This window comes from Lacerta agilis, chromosome 17 (assembly GCF_009819535.1).
Source record: "Lacerta agilis isolate rLacAgi1 chromosome 17, rLacAgi1.pri, whole genome shotgun sequence".
Classification (NCBI taxonomy): Eukaryota; Metazoa; Chordata; class Lepidosauria; order Squamata; family Lacertidae; genus Lacerta; species Lacerta agilis.
The window spans coordinates 21,596,641-21,617,987 of NC_046328.1; the positions used below are offsets into that span (position 1 = coordinate 21,596,641).

General features: G+C 49.7%; 1 protein-coding gene across 1 annotated transcript in view; it reads right to left on the minus strand.

Moving 5' to 3' along the window:
- Positions 1-3,036: 3,036 nt before the first annotated feature.
- KSR2 (kinase suppressor of ras 2) overlaps positions 3,037-21,347 on the minus strand; it is a 186,314-nt gene continuing 168,003 nt past the window's right edge. Inside the window, exons 17-19 of the mRNA XM_033136030.1 lie at positions 14,319-14,450; positions 4,147-4,276; positions 3,037-3,174 (exon numbers count right to left, since the gene is read on the minus strand). Coding sequence (XP_032991921.1) covers positions 3,037-3,174; positions 4,147-4,276; positions 14,319-14,450 — 400 coding nt within the window. The remainder of the gene's footprint in view (positions 3,175-4,146; positions 4,277-14,318; positions 14,451-21,347) is intronic.

Consider the following 21,347-nt stretch of genomic DNA (forward strand, 5'->3'; position numbering starts at 1 on the left):
TTCCAAGGGCCAAGGAGAGAGGCTCGGAGGGCCACATTAGATCTCCAGGGGCCTGAGGCTTTAGGAGTTCTTGAAAGGTTCTAGAGATAAGGCCTCCTTCCCCAAATAAACCACACACACACACACACACACACCACACCGCTATGTTGGGAAACAGCTGAAAACCTCACTTCCACCACTAGGTGCAATGAAACAGATAACCAAGCAGCAGGATAAAACGAAACACAAACAAAATATTACACACACTCTATCCATCTCCTCCGTTGGTTTCACAGGGTGCTGGCGAGGGCCTAAGAACCTTTGACTCTCTGATGAAGTTCGTTGCCCCCACTTAAGCAAGAATCACCGCTGGGGAGGGTTTCAAAGACCACCTGCCGCCCACGGGCCCTCCAACGTCTTTCGCGCCCTGAGGGCGAGCAGAGGGTACCCCCTCCCTCCGCCGCTTGCCTGGCAGGGGCTATCCGGCATCGAACCTGATTTTCACCCGCTCATGGGATCCTTCTGGACCCCCCGGCAGAGCGTGGTGCTCCTCTGGCTAGCCAGGAGGCGCTCCCCCTTCCAGAGACCAGAGCGAGGCTGTGTCTCCTTGTCCTCGGGAGTGCTCCCAAGCTTCGCTTCCCTGCTCCGGCCTTCTCGCAGAACAAGGAGAGGAGGAGGAGGAGGTGGTGGTGATGGTCGAGGAGAGGAAGAAAAGCGTACGAAAGGCACCGTCATTTTGAGACATCCATCACAGCCTGGAAGGAAGCAGAGAGAAGGAAGGTGAAACAGGATGGAGCAATTGAGGCATGCTGTTCCTTTGGAGGCTCATCTCACTGCATCCTGGGTAGGGTAGAAAGCAGGGAGCCCAACACTAGGTGGCGCCAGAGCCAGTGGCAGGCTGAGACAACTGATGCTAGATTTGTGAGTTCTACAAGGGGCAACACTGAGACTAAGAATAAGGAGGAGGAAGAGGACAAGCCGTGCTACTCTCCTGGTCTGGTGGTAAACCAGAAGTCAGGTTGGTAGAGGCCAACTGAGGCCCCACTTGCCTTAATGCACCAACCTCACTGTGTGTTTGTGAGGTATTCATTTTGTTGACCATGGTGCTAGTCTTTTTGCTCAATAATGCCAATCCCAAAAAACGCTGGTCCTAATAATCATACTTTGGGACTCCCTGCCTATTGACATCAGGCAGTTGGCTTCCTTGTTTTCTTTTTGGTGTCTGATGAAAACATTTTTTTTGTTTTGGCAAACCTATCCAGACAGGTATTTTGATGTGGTTTTTAGCTTATCGTTGATTTTAATTATATTTAAATGTTTTAAATAAATAGTTGCTTTCATCTGTTTTCATTGACATTCTTTTTTACAATTTATGACAATTATTTGAGGGCTTTTTAAAAAAATATAACCATGTGTTATATAAATTTTATGAAATAAATAAACTAAAAAAGAGTTTTTTTTAATATACAGTGGATGCTCGGGTTGCAAACGTGATCCGTGCAGGAGGCGCGTTCGCAACCCCTGCTGTTGCATCTGCACACGCACGTGACGCAATTCGGCGCTTCTGTGCATGCGCCAAACGCCAGAAGTAACCCATTCCGTTACTTCCAGGTTTGGCGCGGTGCGCAAACCGAAATTGTGCAACCTGAAGTGGCCGTAACCCGAGGTATGACTGTATATATAAAAAGTGTGTGGACCATTGGCCCAGTCTTCCAAAAAGCTCTACCTACTTACCTACCTATTTAATTTCATTTCTGTCCCAATTTTTTCTCCAAGGAGCTCAAGGTGGTACACGTAGTCCCCTCCCCCATAATTTTATCCTCATAACAACCCTTTGAGATTGGTTATGCTAAAAGGCAGTGGCTGGCCCAAGGTCACCCAGTCAGCTTCACGGGCAGGGCAGGGTGGGGTGGATATTCGAACCCTGGTTTCCCAAGCCCAAGTCCAACCCTCCAGTCACTACACCACTTTGGCTCTTAGTTATTTGCTTAGCAGAAAGTCTGGGGTGGAAAGAATTTTTGCAACAGGCACAGTTCCTGCTCAAAGGCCTCTCTTTCCTTCAACCCCTCTTGAAGCTCTGAGCCCAGGAAGGATAAGAAACATCTTGCAATGCTCACTTCAAGCTGTGAGCCGACAGTTGGCTTAGCAACGGATGTGAGTGTGTGTTGGGGACAGCCCCAAATTTATACCCGAGGGAGATCCGTCGGCGCAGTGAGTGGCGCTGAAGGCAAGTGCCAGGCGGCCTCGGCTAGAATTCCTAAAGCCAGCTATTTTATCACTGCTGGGCTGCTGATAAGCCCTTGACATAAATGTCTGTGCAAGCTGACGGCGATGGCTTAACTGGACCCCAGTTGGAACTGCATTGGAACCTGCTCAAAATACCCAGCTCAGCAACTTGAGGATTTATCGAGGAAGGAGCAAGTGAGTGCCTGCAGAGTGTACTTCTGTCCGTCGAGGCATTCCAGTCAAGGAACTTCCTCCCTAAACACATCTGTTTATCACTGCAGCCCTTCTGTTCTTTAGCCATCAGGAGACAGCTGTAATATCTACCAAAGGGTAGTCCAACCTCCAGCAATGTCTCCTCCTAGTGCTTCAAATGTACAGTGGAACCTTGGTTCCTGAACGGCTTAGTGGACGAACAAATCAGCTCCCAGATGCCGAAAACCCGGAAGTAGGTGTTCCAGTTTTTAAAAATATTTTTCGGAAGCCGGACATCCGACGCGGCTTCCGCTTGAGTGCAGGAAGCTCCTGCAGCCAATTGGAAGCCACGCCTTGGTTTTCGAATGGTTTTGGGAGTCGAACGGACTTCTGGAACGGGTTAAGTTCGAGAACCAAGGTACCACTGTATAGTGCATATGTAAACCCTGTAGCTCAGTGGCAGGGCATCTGATTTGCACGCAGAAGCTGCCAAGTTCGATCCCCGGCATCGCCAGATCTGGCTGGGAGAGACTCCCTGTCTGAAATCCTAGAGAGCAGCTGCCAGTCAGTGTAGACAATGCCAAACTGAAGAGACAAATGATCAGCCCAGGAGCTTCCTCTGCTCCGCGGATGCCAGTCTTACTCTGCTGACTTCCAGAAGTGTCCGGGGTGAGAAAGGCGACGGTTCCGCTTTGGCAATTTCTCCAGCATCTCCATGAGCTTGGTGAAGGTCGGCCGCTCCTCTTGCTCGAAGGCCCAGCAAAAAAGAAGGATGTCCTGCAAGGAAATGGGAAGGAAAGGATGTGCAAAGGAGGAGAGCGCATGGGCACATGTCCACGTGTGGTTTATTTACACATACATGCAAACTGGGCCAACGATGGAGGGGCTCACAGCATTACCATCCCAAAAGGGTCTCTCTCTTTTTCTCCCATAGCCGCAGCCTTGGACTCAAGCAGAAATCAAGCGTTGTTCTGTCTCTCTCAGTTCCCAGCTTGCTGCTTTGCTTCTAGCACACATGACTCCCAGCTCTCAACGCTTGCCTTTGCCTTTTTCTAACTACCAGCCAGTTGAGGGAGGGGGTCCCTCCAACCATTTGCTGTCTCACATAGGTCCACTTCCTTTGTTCTCCTAATGGCCCATCACCCAGGCACTCACCTCATCAGGAAGCTAGTTTTAACACTTGGCTGGATCCAGAGGCCAGAAAGGTCTCTGCGCACACCCGTCTTTTCCCCCTCCCCAAAACTCATAACACAATGTAAAATGTAATGACTGATGTCTTCTACCCAGCAGCTACCAATCTCCGGGGTTTCCTTAAATCTCCTTTCCAGAAAATCTGACTCCCATGGGGCAACTTGCACAAAAGTTAAAGCTTGATCGTGAAAATTCACCAACATTTTGGTGATAGTTTCTCCCAGTTTTTCTTAACAGAGATCACCTTTATCTCTTATTTTCATGAATAACTTTGTTTTTATGCATGTTTTCCCCATAGATATGCATTTTTGAAAAGTCTGGCTGATTTTAGCACAGCACCCCCAAATCCGAGTGAGTGTGACTCTTGAAAGATGGCTGCATTTCGGCCCTCGTGTTGTATCGGAAAGTGCAAAACAGATCGATTCGCCTCTAAACGGGAACTGAATTAAATTTCTCTCCCTTCCCCCGATCTGTGAGTCACCATGATGAGCAAATATCAACATTTTTCTAAGTCTCTCTGCCTTCCCTCCCCGTTTCAAAGAGCCCCAAGCCACTTACTGAGATCTCCTTGCCCATGCCAATCTGGCTGAGATTTGGCTTCATCCCTCGACCAACTTGCCAAATTATGGCCTCGGCAGGTTGCGTCTTGAATGGCCATTCCCGAGCGTGCAGTTCATACCAGATGGTGCTGTTGGGAGAGAAAGCAGTATGTTAGTAATGCACAAACCTTACACCTCTCTGTGACATCTGCAGAGACTCCCAGAGCTCAGGTGTGGGGTTGCGCCATCATCCCTGTCGAGGGATGGGGACCGTCAGGTCCCTTGGGCCAAAGATGGCTTCTTGGGACTCTCCCCAGGGCACATGCACACCCTCCCAAGCATGACCCCACATCAGCGCTGCAAAACAGTTTAGTTATACTGGCCACATGACCTGGAAAGCTGTCTTCAGACAAACGCCAGCTCCCTTGGCCTGAAAGTGGAGATGAGCACCACACCCCAAACCCTGAATTCGACTGGACTTAACCATCCAAGGGGTCTTTAATTTTAGCTTATGACTTTAGGCGGCAAGCAAAAATGTTCCTCTTCAACTAGGCCTTTGGCTAATTAAATCTATGGCCTTTTAATTGTGTTGGGGAGGGTGATTGGTTTATTTTGTTCTTATCTTTATTATGTATTTTGTGTTTTTTCTGTTGTAATTTTGTGTTGTGAATTGCATTGAGATTTGCGGGTGAAGGGCATTGTCTCCTTCTCCTTCTCCTTCTCCTTCTCCTTCTCCTTCTCCTTCTCCTCCTCCTCCTCCTCCTTCTTCTTCCACTTGTAGCTGAATAAGATTATCTTCCATAAACACGGTTTTAACAATGAGTCTGTAAGTGACTGTGGAGGCAGATTCTGGATCCACATGTCTTTCCACAGTGGGGACATTGGTTTCGGGGCGGGAGTTGATCACAGTGTGGATTTGCCAAGCGTGCCCTTCCTCTTAGCACGTTTCTCCCTTGCGTCCTGAGTTCGAGTGTCTTCAAAGCCCACGACACCTTTGGTAAATGCTGTTCTCCAACTGGAGAGCTCACAGGCCAGTTGAAAGATACTCGGAGTCCAGTGTGATTTTCATGCTCTTTATTCAGCTCATAGTAGTGAGGAATGTAGTTCCCCCAAAACGTTTGCTTTATATACACTATTTACACAATGGGCCCCACGTGATTGGCTAATTCAGGGATACTCCTGTATGCCAATCAGAGTGCAGATTCACTTCCACCTGGAGCTGGATTGGGTGGCTCCTGCGGACCAATCAGACTGCTGCAATCTCAATCCTATTGTTCTGGGACCAGTCAGACTGCTGCAATCTCAATCCTATTGTTCTAGGACCAATCAGCCTGCTGCAGTTTGGATCCTATTCAACTCAGTACATAACACCCCTCCCCTCTAAGTTCCAGTAGTGCCTGGGAGGTTGCATCCATAGTCCTCAAGGTACGCTGGTCGCCTACGTGTGCGTTGCGGCCTGGGCTGTTCCCTGGTCAGGGGTTCTGGTTCTGGCCCGTGTTCCGAGGCTGCTGGTTGTGATGGGGCTGTTTGGTCTGGCGCAACCAGCTGGCTCTGTCGTGGCTCTGGTTCCGGTGCCCTTTCGGCCTCGCGGGTCCTCTCAGTATTTACTGATTCTGCCTCCCCTGCCAGCCCCTCCTGCTCTACGGGTCTCAATGCCCCACTGTTCCCTTGGGACTCCTCTGACCTGTCCTCCTCCTGGTTTTCTCCTGGGAATCGTCGCCGTAGCTGGTCGCAGTGGCGGCGCCAGCATTGCCCCCCCTCTGTTAGCACCTCGTATGACACGGGGCCTGTCACCCTGGTGACTGTGGCGGGTACCCATGCCGGGCCTGCCCCAAAATTCTTTGCGTACACTGGATCCTGGGCCACAAAGGTCCGGGGGTTCCTGCCTTCACCCACCACTACCTCATCCTGAGCTCTGTCGGGGTGGAGGCGGTCCAGTCTGATTGCAAGGCGCCGGCCCATTAGTAGTTCAGCGGGGCTCCGGCCAGTTGTTGAGCTGGGGGTGCTGTGCTGTGCTAGAAGGAATGTGGCAAGGCGGTACTCCCAGTCCCCTTGCGTCATGCGGCGTAGGTTGTCCTTGGTGGTCCGCACCATGCGCTCTGCTTGGCCATTGGTGGCAGGGTGGAATGGTGCTGAGCGGATGTGGCGGATGGCATTCTGCGCTGTGAAGGTCTGGAATTCTTCTGACGTAAATGCGGTTCCGTTGTCTGAGATGAGAGTGTCAGGGAGTCCATGGGTTGCAAACAGCCTGCGTAGTACCCGGATGGCTGCGGACGTAGAAGTGGATGGTACCAGTGCGACTTCCAGCCATTTGGTGTAGGAGTCCACCACTATGAAGAATGTTTTCCCCTGGAAGGGGCCCGCGAAGTCCATGTGCAGGCGTGACCACGGTGCTCGGGCGGACTCCCAGGACTGCACTGGGGACCTTGGGGGATCTGGGTGGGATTCTTGGCAGGCCTGGCAGTGTTTGACCCAGGTCTCTATCTCTCCGTCAATCCCTGGCCACCATACATAACTCCTGGCGAGGGCCTTCATTCTCACTACCCCTGGGTGTGTCTCGTGAAGGGCTGCAAGGACCCTTTTGCGAAGGGGTTCAGGAACGACGACCCTGCTTCCCCATAACAGGCACCCCTTGTGGGCCGACAGTTCATGTTTACGGGTTGTGTAGCCAGCGAATTCTGGCCCGGGGCTGCTGCTGGGCCATCCCCTCCACACCCAGTCCAGGACCCGGGAGATGACCCTATCTTTCTTGGAATGGTGTGCAACTTCTTGTGCCTGAATAGGGCGGTCGGGAAGCAACTCCAGGCTCATAACCTCTTGTGCGGGTGCTGGGTCGGGGCCTGTTTCTGGTAGTGGTAGCCTGCTGAGGGCGTCTGCGTGGCCCATCGCTTTCCCAGGGCGGTGAATCAGTGCATACTGGTAGCCGGCAAGGAAAATTGACCACCTGAGGACACGAGGAGACAGCACTTGGGGGGTCTGCTTCTCGGGGGCAAATAAACCAAGCAACGGCTTGTGATCAGTCACCACGGTAAAGGGCCGCCCGTACAAGAAATCATGGAATTTTTTTACTCCCTTCACGATTGCCAGACCTTCCTTGTCGATTTGCGAGTAGTTCCGCTCAGCTGCGGTGAGTGTCTGGGAAAAGTACGCCACTGGCACCTCTCTTCCATCTGGGAGTTGGTGTCCAAGGACAGCGCCGATGCCGTAGGGTGAGGCGTCGCATGCTAGCACCACCGGCAGCCTCTCATCGAAGTGTGCCAAGACAGAGTTTGAGACGAGCAAGTCCTTGACTGCCTGGAATGCGGCCTCCTGGCGCTGGCCCCACACCCAAGGGGCCCGCTTGTCCAGGAGTCTGTGTAGGGGCTCTGCTACTGCTGCCTTATGGGGAAGGAAGGCATGGTAAAAGTTCAATAGCCCCAAGAAGGCCTGAAGTTCAGTCTTGCCCTTGGGTGCTGGGGCATCACAAATGGCCCGTACCTTGTCCCCAGTCGGGTGGACCCCTTCTGCATCCACCATAAATCCCAGAAAGTCCACCTGAGGCACTCCTAGTAGACACTTTTCCCGCTTCACCTTGAGACCCGCCGTCTGGAAACGGTGCAGAACGGTGCGAAGGCGGTCCTCAAACTCCTCTGCTGTGGGCCCGGCAATCAACACATCATCGAAGAAGGGGGTGACGCCAGGAATCCCTTTAAGCAGCGAGTCCATTAGATTCTGGAATATGCCTGGTGCCACGCTGACGCCGAATTGCAGCCGCTTTACCTTGAACGCTCCCCTGTGCGTCACAATCGTCTGTGCCTCTGCTGTGGCTTCATCTACTGGCAGCTGTTGATATGCTTGGGCCAAGTCCAGCTTGCCAAAAAAATTTGACCCAGCCAGGGTGGCGAGGACGTGGCTGACCACTGGCACTGGGTATGCGTGGGCCATGAGGGCCTTGTTTATGGTACATTTGTAGTCTGCGCAGATGCGGACCGAACCATTAGGCTTGACGGGTGTGACGATCGGGGTTTCCCAGGTGGCATTAGGCACAGGCTCCAGCACTCCTTGCTCCACGAGCCGGTCCAATTCCTCGTCTATACGGGGTTTCAGGGCGAACGGGACCAGGCGGGCCTTGAGCCTGATAGGTCGTACTGCGGGGTCCAGCTGTAGGGCAATAGGGGGGCCCGTATACTGTCCCAATTTCCCATCGAAAACCGCCGGAAACTCCTTGCATATGGCGTCCACATCCACTTGTAAGCTAGTGCGGTTCACCCCGGTGACGGCTAGCCCCAGTGGTCTAAACCATGCCAATCCCAGTAAGCTAACGTAGGAGCCCTTGACCACGAGCAAGTCCAGTTGCCGCGTCCGCCCTCGATATTGCACCCTGAAGGTCCCCACCCCCATTGTGGGGACCTTACGTTTCTGGAAGTCCCGGAGGGTGAATGGGGCCGGCCTGAGTTTGGGACCCCCACTAGGGCACAGTTTCCTTAAAGTCCGTGCCGAGATTATGGATAGGGTTGAACCTGTGTCCAGCTCCATGCGGCACGGGGCCCCCTCTATCTGTACCTCTACATAAATGTTCTCTATGTTGGGGTGGGGCAACTGGTATACCTGGTAGTCCGTGGTCTCCGTCGAGTTGCCTTGGTGCGTTGGGCCCCGGGACCTGGGGCTCTTGGGGCGGTCATCTGATGCCTGGCGTCGGATGGGCCGAGCCCGACCCACCCGGGCGATGTGGCCTGATTTTCTGCACTGCCTGCACTCGGCATTGCGGAAACGGCAGGTCCTCCTCTCGTGATTCTCCCCGCAGCTTGCGCAGTTCCCTCCTTCTGGTCGAGGCAGCTGTGGTGTGTGCACGGCTTGAGTGCGCCGCTGTACTCTGTGCACCTCCTCCCTGTCTGATCCTGAATCGTCGATGAGGTCCTCCTGGTGGACCCTTGGTTGGGACGGCACGCTCGGCCGTGCCTCTTGCATCGACCTCTCGGCGGCTTCTGTTGCCAGGGCCTCCTCCAGAGCGACCTGGAACGTTAGGTCCTTCTTGGCATAGAGGCGTCGTTGCAGCTTCTCGTCCCTCAGGCCACCGACGAGGCGGTCACGCAGCATGTTCTCCAACTCTGAGAAGTTGCAGAACCGAGCGGCTTGGCGGAGGGAGGTCACAAACCCCGTTATGGTTTCCCCAGGGGCTTGCCGCTTTGCATAGAAGGCATTTCGACGAGCCACCACCGAGGGCTGTGGCGAGAAGTGCCCCTTCAGCCGTTCCATTACTGTTTTGTAAGGAACAGTAGCGACATCATCAGGCGCAAGGAGAGCCCGGGCGATTTCGAATGTCTCCTCTCCGCAGACGCTGAAGAATATCGCCCTCTTCTTGGCATCGTTGGTGACCCCTTTAGCTTCTAGAAGAAAGGTGAAACGGGTGGCGTATCCTTCCCAGTCTCCTGATGCTGGGTTGAACGGCGAGAAGCTGCTGTCTGTTGCCATCTTGAGTTCCTTGGGACCCGGAGCTGAAGCCTGGATACACGGTGCGAGGCAGCTGTGCGGCAGGTGGCGTTGCTGCGGTGCTGTGTGTGGCAGTCAGCTCAGCGGATCCCACCCTCGTCGCCAGTGAAAGATACTCGGAGTCCAGTGTGATTTTCATGCTCTTTATTCAGCTCATAGTAGTGAGGAATGTAGTTCCCCCAAAACGTTTGCTTTATATACACTATTTACACAATGGGCCCCACGTGATTGGCTAATTCAGGGATACTCCTGTATGCCAATCAGAGTGCAGATTCACTTCCACCTGGAGCTGGATTGGGTGGCTCCTGCGGACCAATCAGACTGCTGCAATCTCAATCCTATTGTTCTGGGACCAGTCAGACTGCTGCAATCTCAATCCTATTGTCCTAGGACCAATCAGCCTGCTGCAGTTAAATTTGCCCTGAGAGAGTCTTTAAACCTCTTTTGTTGACCACTAGCATTACGTTTTCCTTTTTAAAGTTCGGATTAGGGTAGTTGCTTTGGATGACAATAATCAGGCATCCGCACAACATGACCAGTCCAACGAAGTTGATGTCGAAGATTCATTGCTTCAACGCTGGTGATCTTTGCTTCTTCCAGTACACTGGTATTAGTTCGCCTGTCTTCCCAAGTGATGTGTAAAATTGCAGTGCCACAAATCCAAATCAATGGTGTAATGTTGGAAAATGTCAATCACTTCTTCTTCTTCTTCTTCTTCTTCTTCTTCTTCTTCTTCTTCTTATTGTTGTTGTTGGCCGGGGGGATTTTGCTGACCCACTTCTCCGTCTTGATGCAGAAAAGATTCTCACTGCTGCCCCTCTTTTGAATACAAAATCTTCCCTTATTTTTCTTTCCGCCCTTTCAACCACCCCTGCCTTCTGATGGCTGCTCCCAGTCGCAACATGTTTGCCTCTGCGTATGTTTGCCATCCACAGATCTAGGGGGGATTCATTTCTCTCTTACAGCTGAGTGACCATAACATAGCACACGATTGCTTCTGAGGTGCTTGCTTGAAATAAGTGTTTCTCTTAGCAATCACAGACTTTCCAAGTGTCCCTATTTTCCAGGGATGTCCTTGATTTAGAGAAGCCATCCCAGTTTCTGATTTCATCCCAGAATGTCCCACTTTTCCTTAGGCTATCCCTATTTTCATTGGAGGACTGTTGAAGGCAAAGCTGTATAGGGAAGGGGTTGTTTTTTTTAAAACTGTTTAATATTTTACTATGTTTTCATACTGCATATGTTGGAAGCTGCCCAGAGTGGCTGGGGCAACCCAGTAAGATGTGTGGGGTATAAATAGTGAAATATTCATTATGGAATGGGGTGTCCCTGTTTTCATCGGAGAAATGTTAGAGGGTATGCAATCAATCAGCTCGCCTATATAAGTCTATGAGCCTACAGTACATTTTTCCAGAAACTGTGCTGGTCAGACCCATTTGGTGGGACTCAGCAGTGCAAAGCAGCTCTTATCATTTATACTTGATGAGGAACTTTTAACGAGTGAATAGCTGCAGAATTGAGCTTCCATGTTTAGGAGAAGTGACACATCATCAGTTCTTTTAATCCTGATTCCGTTCTTCCTCTCCTGTTGGGGGCACAGTTCAAGTCCCTTTGCAAGGATGGGCAAATGTGTCCATTTCTGTTTCCTCTTTTTGTTTCGGTTTCCATATCCAGTCTACATCTGAAGCGAGGATTGGGTAAAATTGTAAACCACAGAGCCTAGGGCTTGCCGATCAGAAGGTCGGCGGTTCGAATCCCCGCGACGGGGTGAGCTCCCGTTGCTCAGTCCCTGCTCCTGCCAACCTAGCAGTTCAAAAGCACGTCAAAGTGCAAGTAGATAAATAGGTACCGCTCTGGCGGGAAGGTAAACGGCGTTTCCGTACGCTGCTCTGGTTCGCCAGAAGTGGCTTAGTCATGCTAGCCACATGACCCAGAACCTGTACGCCGGCTCCCTCAGCCAATAAAGCGAGATGAGCACCCCAACCCCAGAGTCGCCCGCGACTGGACCTAATGGTCAGGGGTCCCTTTACCTTTACCTTTACTGAACGAATGCTTTTCTATGGATTTGTATCAACATCCTGCTTGATCTGTACAGTGGTACCTTGGTTCTCAAATGCCTTGGTACTCAAACAACTTGGAACCCAAACACTGCAAACCTGGAAGTAAGTGCAAACTTTTTTCGAAGCCGAATGTGTTCCGTTTTGAGTGCCACACTTCTGTTTTGAGTGCCACACTTCCAATTTGAGTGTTACACTGATGTCTGTATGTTTTTGCTATTTATTTTGTGTTTTTGTTTTTGCGGCTTTTTTGTTGTTTTAGTGACCCAGTTCAACTACTGATTCATTGATTGTGTGACTGCAGTACAGTGGTACCTCGGGTTAAGTACGCTTCAGGTTAAGAACTCCACTTAAGAACAGAAATCGTGCTCTGGCGGCGCAGCGGCAGCAGGAGGTCCCATTAGCTAAAGTGGTGCTTCAGGTTAAGAATGGACCTCCGGAACGAATTAAGTACTTAACCCGAGGTACCACTGTACATTGTTTATTGCTTTCATTTTATGGATCAATGGTCTCGTTAGATAGTAAAATTAATGTTACATTGCTGTTTTAGGGGTTGTTTTTAAAGGTCAGGAATGGATTAATCCATATTGCATTACTTTCTATGGGAAAGCATGCCTTGGTTTTGGAACGCTTTGGTTTTGGAACAGATTCTGGAACGGATTAAGTTTGAGAACCAAAGTACCACTGTATTCTCATTCCTGTGATACAGATTGGGGTGTAGGAGTATGGACTTGTGAGGGGGAATTTTGTGGTTCTGTCACTTTTTCTTTTAGATGTGGCAGCCATTTTGTTATATGCCATGTCCACACAGCAGCCATTTTGCGACTTGCCATGCCTTCCCCTCCACAGCAGCCCTCGTGCAACTGGTTCTCACGACACTTTCTCAGATTGCAACCTGTGTCAGATGCCCCCAAAGGCTTGGCAACCCCTGTGGTTCACCCATTGTGGAATCATACAAAGTTTGCTGAAAAATAGCCATTTTGTACCAAGCGCCTGTTACTCTGTTTAAAAAAAAAAAAGCCTGGTGTTTTTCTATGCAAACTTTCAAATTGAAAAAGTTTGCTAGGAGCTTAGTCTGATAAAAAAAATCCCATAATTACTTTCCCCTGCTGTATTTTTGGTTAAAGTTATACTGAAAGCATATACTGGTTCTAATTGCTGTATTTTTTGGATGAAACTGCGCTATCAGATAAGAACTCGGTATAAGCTAATCGCTTCAATGCTGTGCTCTTTAAGGTGTCTATCACAGTGGAGTAGGGGAAAATTAATCCATCGAATAAAAAAACTATAGTCTTCTCTGTGCCTGAACAAAGATATCATCAGAGGGCAATGGGACTGCTTACAAAAAGGATGTCTCCACCTCCCTTTGCTACAGAGCAGGGCAATTAATCACACAAATGAAAAGTACATTAAGGGAGACACAATGCCCACAGTTTTGCACTGTAGCTCCTAAACTTTTTCTGTTCAGGACATTCACCCAAGAGACATCTTATCCATGCACAACACTCAACTATCCCGCCCCCCACTTATCGTGCCCCAACATCTGGGGATGCATGCTAATTTTGCCAGTGTATTAGCAGCAGGGATGGAATAATAGAACCACAGAACTGTAAATTTGGAAGGGGTCCTGAGGATCATCTAGTCCAACCCCCTGCAATAAAGGCATTTTTAATTAAAGCATCCCTGACAGATGGCCACCCAACCTCTGCTTACAAAGAGAGTCCGCCACCTCCTTACGGAGTCTGTTTTACTGTCGAAATTCAGTTCTCTGCATTTCTTCAGCAACCTGCAATTCACTTTTATCTGTTTCTAGTGCCCCGTGAAAATTCAGCAGCATTTTCGTGCGAATTTCTCCTAACAAACACTTGCAGTTTTGAGGAAACATTTGCAAGCAATTTCCCCTATTATAATGCACTTCCATTCATTATTTTCACCAACATGTGCATTTGTAGGCATATGTGTAATACCATAGGCTAGTCCCACCCCCCTCTATCCTTCATGTACGCAAGCAAGATCTAGAGATCTAGAACAGAGATCTAGGACACATTCCAGCTAGCCAAAAACATCTCAGGACAGTGCCAAGGAGGGCTGGTGAGCATCCCAAGGGCAAGAGAAGAGTCAGCTAAGGGTGCTGAGAGCTGTTAAGATACCCTCTATTATTCCCAAAGTGGTTTAACAACCATTCCCTCTTCCCAGGGAACCCTGAGAATTGTAGCTCTGTGAAGGGAACAGGGCAACTCTCAGCACCCTTCGCAAACTATAGCTCCCAGGTTTCTTTGGAGGAAGCCATGCCTGTTCCGGCACCGGGGGGCAGAGAGCAGGTGGGGACGGGGCTGGTACGCGTCCCAGGGCATAGCGCACTGCCCGTAGGGGCATGGTGCGCCACCCATAGGGGCGTGGCACCCAGCACAGGCGAGGGGGCAGCCACGATGGCACCCCATCAGGATCGCGTTGCCAGTTTCAGTGCGCTCCCCCCGCACTCCTCTTCCTCCGCCAGTGGCCTGTTCAAAGTGGGATGATCCTGCTTTAAATGTACAGTGCAGATGGGACCCAGGTTTGCTCATCTCTTTGGTGGGAGCATGAGCCTGGTACCAGAAAGCAAACACATTGACTCATTGCATTCCGTTGCCACCCCAACTCACCCCCGTACAACGAAGGCACCTACCCAAGGGCAAAGACATCTGAGTGCTTGGAGAAAGGAAGCTTGTCTTCTTCTGTGTCAGGTGACAGCTGGTGGATGATCTCTGGGGCTAAATGGCATAACCAGCCGTTCTGGATCCGCAGTTTGTTTTCTCTCCTACAGAGAGAGACAGAGAGAAACATCCAGTCAGGGAGCCTGTTGCTGGTCTTGGCATTTTCACACATCATAATTTATCTTACCATTTTACCATTTATGAATTTAATTATTCACAGTGTATATACACCCTTTTTCCAAATGACCTCACACAGTAGTCTATGTTAGGATTATAACATGATGCAATGGCATATTGCTATGGGGATTGTCATATTTCTTTGTTTCCAGGCAAGGATGGGTGTTACAAGAACAGGTTGGTGAATCTGTCTATTACAGTTTCTCACAGTTTCTCTCAGTTTCTCATATCCAAAAGTCTGCCTCCTTGTCCACAGACCTTCCTGGCTGCTAAGATCAGCAGAGGGGATCCTCTTGGTTGTTCCACTACCAACAGAGGCTGAGGGGGTTGTGGACGAGACCAGGGCCTTTTCTGTGTTGGCTCCAAAGCAGTGGAGCCCGCTCCCCACAGAGGTGCGTCTGGTACCTTCATCATACAGCTTTTGGTGAATGCTGAATATCCACCTCTTTATCCTGTCTTTTAACATGTCTGGCATTGTTATATTATTACGTCTGACCCTCCAAGTGTCCCTATTTTCCAGGGACGTCCCTGATTTAGAGAAGCCACCCCAGTTTCTGATTTGATCCCAGAATGTCCCGCTTTTCCTTAGGATGTCCCTATTTTCATTGGAGAAATGTTGGAGGGTATGAAGTTATCTGACCCCTGAGCCATCTGAAGGCAATTCTGTATTGGGATGTTTGTTCAATGTTTAATGTTTTATTACATTTTTATATATAATGGAAGCCGCCCAGAGGGGCTGGGGCAACCCAGTAAAATATGTGGGGTATAAATAGTAAAATAATCATTATGGAATGGGGCATCCCTATTTTCATTGGAGACGTGTTGGAGGGTATGTTACGTTCATTGTTCTTGTTTCTGTTTATATCCTACGCATGCCGGAATAAAATAAATAAGTACATATTCTGGCTAAGTAATAAGCACTCCTGGAGGCTGTGAAGCAGCACCAACAAGGGGTGTGGCCTGAGGATAGGGGGTGTGGCCTGAGGATAGGGGGTGTGGCCTGAGGATAGGGGGTGTGGTCTGAGAAAGTTCCAGAGGCTAAACAGAGAAGTCTGGGGTTCCACAACCATTTAAATAAGGCTTCCTCAAACTTGGCCCTCCAGATGTTTTTGGCCTACAACTCCCATGATCCGTAGCTAGTAGGACCAGTGGTCAGGGATGATGGGAATTGTAGTCTCAAAACATCTGGAGGGCCAAGTTTGAGGCAGCCTGATTTAAATTAAGTAGTTAAATGTATTTATTTATTAATTAAAAATTAATATCATTAAAGTAACTAAATAAAAGTATCGCTACTGAAAAATACTGAAATTAGTATGAAATTAGTATTAACTTGAGTATTAAAAATACTGAAAAATACTGCAAATGAATGACTAGATAAGTAACTTTCCCTAGGATTATGAAGAATGCATCTGCAGGTCTCTCAGAAAAAGATAACGCTAATCTTGTAAGCGTTGCTTTAAAACCAAATAAAACCTTTAAGAAACAGTAAGCTGCCTTCTTCTCTGATACACAATGTTCCGGACTGGTGCAACGAAGCACAGAAGAATATATATATATATATGGGGGTCACCCTGCTCGCTTTCTGGTTTAAAAAACTGAAAGAGCCAATGAGAATGTGCTTCTGTAATTGGATTTGTTCAAGACCTCCGAGGCTTAGGAATTAATTTAAAAAGAGACGGGATACGTTTTAAGAATTTGGGCGGGCGGCGGGACACAAAGGAAAATGATGGTGCCGGAACGTGTAAGGTAAGAGGGTGCCAACTTTCCCCCTCTCACTGTTGCAGCTACCGGTATATTATACTCTGTGCTCAGTTTCAGATTGTGGTTTCATTGCCTTGTTGCCAGGCGGACTTCCCATGCAGAGGACATTGGTCCATTAGGGCAGACGGGGCAGTGCCCCACCAACTGCAGTATGCCCTCAGCAAGCCCCCCCCCCTTTGCCTATCTTCTTATAACCAGCCCAGCGGGTGCCACTGTCTGTTAGCTTCCTCCTCCATAGTCTTAGTGTCATGTTTACAGTATAGACCTCACCACTGAGGAAGCCAGGGACAAAACTGGAATTGACTCCACCTGCCATTGTCTCTGGCTCCACCTACTGCTGGCCTCGTGGCTTACACTCTCCCTGTCCCAGTGGACAGCAGCAGCCACCACTGATCTTCATATTCCCATTCCCTGACTATAAGTCGTTGCCCTCTTCCAGTGCTTGTGGAAGACCCGGCTCCTGCTTCATCGCTCCTCCTGATTGAGGACCTCCCAGCAGCACCAGTATAGGCCACCGATGTGGTCTCCGCATCTGCCCAGGATCGCACTATCAGCCATGTGCTCAACTGTGTATGGAGGAGGTGGCCAGAAGAGCCCTTTGCACCAGTTCCAGCTGTTTGCAACCAGACAGCACGAGCTCTTGGCTCATAGTGGCTGCCTACTGTGAGGAGACCGAGTCGTGGTTCCCCAAAGACTCCACCAACACGTCCTTGAGGTTCTGCACATTGGCCACCCGGGGATCGTCAAAATGAAGGCGCTGGCTCGGTGTTACGTCTGGTGGCCTAACATGGACGATGCCATCACCTCTTGGGTTGCCTCCTATCAAGCATGCCAAGAGTCGAGACCTGCACCACCAGCGGCTAAGGGCAACACCCGGGAGACGCCCAAGGCACCCTGGTCGAGGGTGCACATTGATCTTGCCGACCCCTTTCATGGCCAGACCTTTATGGTAGTGGTAGACGGTAGACGCCTATTCCAAATGGCTGGAGGTGGTCCACCACTACCGAGGCCGTCATCCGGGTGCTGTGGGGCCTGTTTGCAACTCATGGATGTCCTGATGTCCTCATCTCTGACAACGGACCTCAGTTCAAGTCAGGCACCTTTGAGTGGTACCTCTTGGGGCTGGGCATCCGCCATGCCCTAACGGCACCATTTTACCCAGCCAGCAACGGGCAGGCAGAGAGAATGGTGCGCTCGGCAAAAGAGGCACTGGCGCGCCTGAACCAGGGGGACTGGCATGAGCAGGTCACTGAATACTTGCTCATGCAGCACATCACCCCTCATGCAGCCACAGGGCGGAGTCCGGCCGAATTGCTTATAGGCTGCCGCCTCAGGTCTCCGCTCGACTGGCTGCGTCCGGACTTTGGTGTGGCTGAGCCCCCGGGCTGTGCTAACGCGCCACGGTCCTTTATTCTGGGGCATTGGCTTTCCCCTCAGAACTTTGTGGGGGACATTCCTTGAGTGCCGGCCACGGTAGTGGGAGTCACTGGGCCCTGCTCGTACCAGGTGGCACTCGAGAACGGACGCTTGTGTTGCCGGCACATAGACCAGCTAAGGCACAGGGTTGGGTATTTGGACACTACCACTGTGCTCCCAACTGCGTCCCCAGCTCTGGAGCGGACGCTAACGGAAGGCGAGTCTTCACCTACACCTCCCTCACAAACTGTGGGCATGGAGCCGAGCCGAGCCGCTCCGGTGGTTCTCCCTGGCTATCTAGAGACTCAGACCACTGCTGTGCCTGACCTTCCACCGAGTCTGCTCATGGTGGGTCCTTCGGCAGCAGTGGAGCCAGGGAACACAGGCTCAATGCCACCTTTGGTCGCACCGCAGTTGCAGCAGGAATCGGGCGGCCGCCTGGACTCTGGTACTGGCCCTTGGCGGTCCGGCATGGTTTCCAAGCGCCCAGCTTATTTAAAAGACTATGTTCACTGGGCAAACTGCACATGTAATGCTGCCTTGTAAATAGAACTCATGTAAATATGTGATGGTGGGTCTTACGGACAAATGTTGTAGATAGTGAAACAGTTATGCTTGCGAACTTGTAAAATTGAAACCGATATGCTTATGTGCCTTACTGAAACCAATAAGAGTATTGCTGTTTGTAATGGAACCACTATGATTGTAAATAATGCCTTATCTCGGTGGGGAGTGGTGTTATGTATTGAAGTTCTCACCATGGCCACTAGGGGTATTGTGTATATAGTTTTCTCTCAGGTCCACATCAGTTAATTTAGGTGGGAAACCCTGGGCTGTTGTTATTACAATGTTGCCAGCTGGCTGCCTATAAAAGCTGTTTGTTGTTCACTTCCAGCTTACTTATAAAGAGCTACTTGGAGAAATCTCTGTGTCGAATGCTAAGTCCACCCACTTCTTAATAAAAACTGCTCTTAAGGTTGAAATATACAAAATCAAAATCAAATGGCCTTGCAGCCTGTTATTAACAGATCCTAAAGAAGCCTTGCAGAGTCGTGGGATGTTGGGCCACACATGAGTGTTCATGCATGTGCAGGGCTGGAGGCCTTCAAGCCGAGGGGCCAACTTGTGCCCTTCAGGCTTCTCTGTCTGGTCCTTGGGACTTTGCCCAGGCCACATCCCTCACAAGCCCTGCTTGTCGCGCTCACTGATGGTCTTTGCCTCACTGGAAAGTCTTCTTGAAGTCTGGCAATGCCTGGATGGAGGTTAGAGAGGGGCGTGGACAGGCGTGTGAAGAACCTCACATTTGCCCTGCCTGCTTTTGCTCCTGGCCCCACCCACCACCGGCACGTGGCCTCTGGAAGCCTGCACGGAAGGAAATGTGTCCCTCAGGATGGAGACAATTCTCCATCCCTGCCTCAGGACACAGACAGCTGCCCGGCGATGCCGGGAGCCGTCACCAACCCTAGAAGATGCCTCCTTATCTTGCAAGGTTCTCAAGCTCTCCTTCCAGCCACCCAGAAGAAGGATCTCACGTATCACAATTAATTAGTGCTTCTTGCTTTTCAGGGAGAGGAACCCTGCAATTTCCTCCGCAGAGTAACAACAAATAAATGGGAAGATGTGTTTGTGAGTAGGGTATTAGCAGGACTCCAACGAAGGGCTCCAGCAACAGAGAGAGCCCACAGCTAACCCGAGACTCCCTGCTACAGTAGCCTCCGCTAGGCATGAATCACACCGGGGCAGGGTGAGCTGTCCCTGGGACAGATGTTTTCAGATCTGTTTGCCTATGTTTGTGAACCGCCTTCACTGAGTCACAATCCAGGCTAAGCTGGGGTGGGGGCTTAGGTTGGTGCAGAGCAGTGGGGAGTCGGGAGAGGCTGATCAGTCAACTGGGCTTCTTTCGGTTTCTTGCTTTCTCATTTTCAGTACAGTGGTCCCTTGGTTCTCAAACTTAATCCATTCCGGAAGTCCATTCCAAAACCAAAGTGTTCCAAAACCAAGGCACGCTTTCCCATAGAAAGTAATGCAAAATGGATTAATCCTTTCCAGACTTTTAAAAACAACCCCTAAAACAGCAGTTTAACATGAATTTTACTATCTAACGAGACCATTGATCCATAAAATGAAAGCAATAAACAATGTACTGCAGTCGCACAATCAATCAATCAATCAATCAGTAGCTGAACTGGGTTCCATACAGTCACAAAAACAAAAAGAGCCACAAAAACACAAAATAAATAGCAAAAACAGACAGACTCTCAAATTGGAAGTGTGGCACTCAAATTGGAAGTGTGGCACTCAAATTGGAAGTGTGGCACTCAAATCAGAAGTGTAACACTCAAAACGGAGCATGTTCTGCTTCCGAAAAAAGTTCACAAACCGGAACACTTACTTCCGGGTTTGCTTTGTTTGGGTTCCAAGTTGTTTGAGAACCAAGGCGTTTGAGAACCAAGGTACCACTGTATTATACATTTATATTTATATATAAGAAGAGCCTGCCGGATCAGGCCAATGGCCCATCTAATCCAGAATCCTGTTCTCACAGTGGCCAGCCAGATGCCCCAAAGGGAAACTCACAAACAGAGCCTGAGCACAAAGGCCCTCTCCACTCCTGAGGTTTTCAGCAACTGGCATTCAGAACCATTGCTGCCTCCAACGGTGGAGGCAGAGCATAGCCATAGTAGCTTGCAGCCCTCTCCTCCATGAACTTGTCCAATCCTCTTTTAAAGCCTTCCAGGTTGGTGGCCATCACCGCCTCCTGTGGAGGGGAGTTCCACAAGTTATCTGTATGCTGCATGAAGAAGTGCTTTCTTTCATCCGTCCTGTATCCTCCAACATTCAGCTTCATTGGATGGTCCCAAGTTCCAGGGAGAAAAACTTTTCTCTGTTCACTCTGTTCTCCATGCCGTGCCTAATTTTATCAACATGTGTATCATGTCACCTCTTGCTCAGCTTTCCTCTAAACTGAAAAGCCCGATTTCCACATCCGTTTGCATTTTTTAAAAATATATATAAAAGAGTCCTCATCAGCAGCTTAGTGTGAATTTCTCCTAATATGCAACACACACAAACACACCATGGCAATGCAATTACGTTTCATTATGCTGTTTTCACGAATACATGCATTTCTATGCGTATTGCTTGGCTGGAGAAGTGCATTGCAAAATTTGGAGAAGTACAAATTTAGGAAGGATGGTTGTGTTTCAGTTTGTGTATTGCTTTGGGTACTGAGAATAAGGTATATTTACTGTACCTTTTAATGTGAACTGAATCAAAATTCTCCCCATCTCTACATGGGAGTTTCCCTGGGCTGCATTCACACTGGAATTTCTTCCATTTCCCCTCCCTCCCTGTTAATTTCTTCATATCTGAGCTTTCACACAATGTAATATTATTCCTTCTTCCTGAAATGTAGTGGAATATAGCAGCTCTCATAGGGGTCCAAAAGGGCATGATCAAACTTCAGGTTATATATTAGCAACAGTCGTTTTTGCAGATTGAGTTCCCATCTGCATTACACACACAAAACAGTATTATACTACTTTAAACAGTGATTGCTTCCCCATAAGAACTCTGAGAACTGGATATTGGAAATGTCAACTTACCGTACTTGTAGGAATTGGCAAGTGGATAGCTGATGGCTAAAA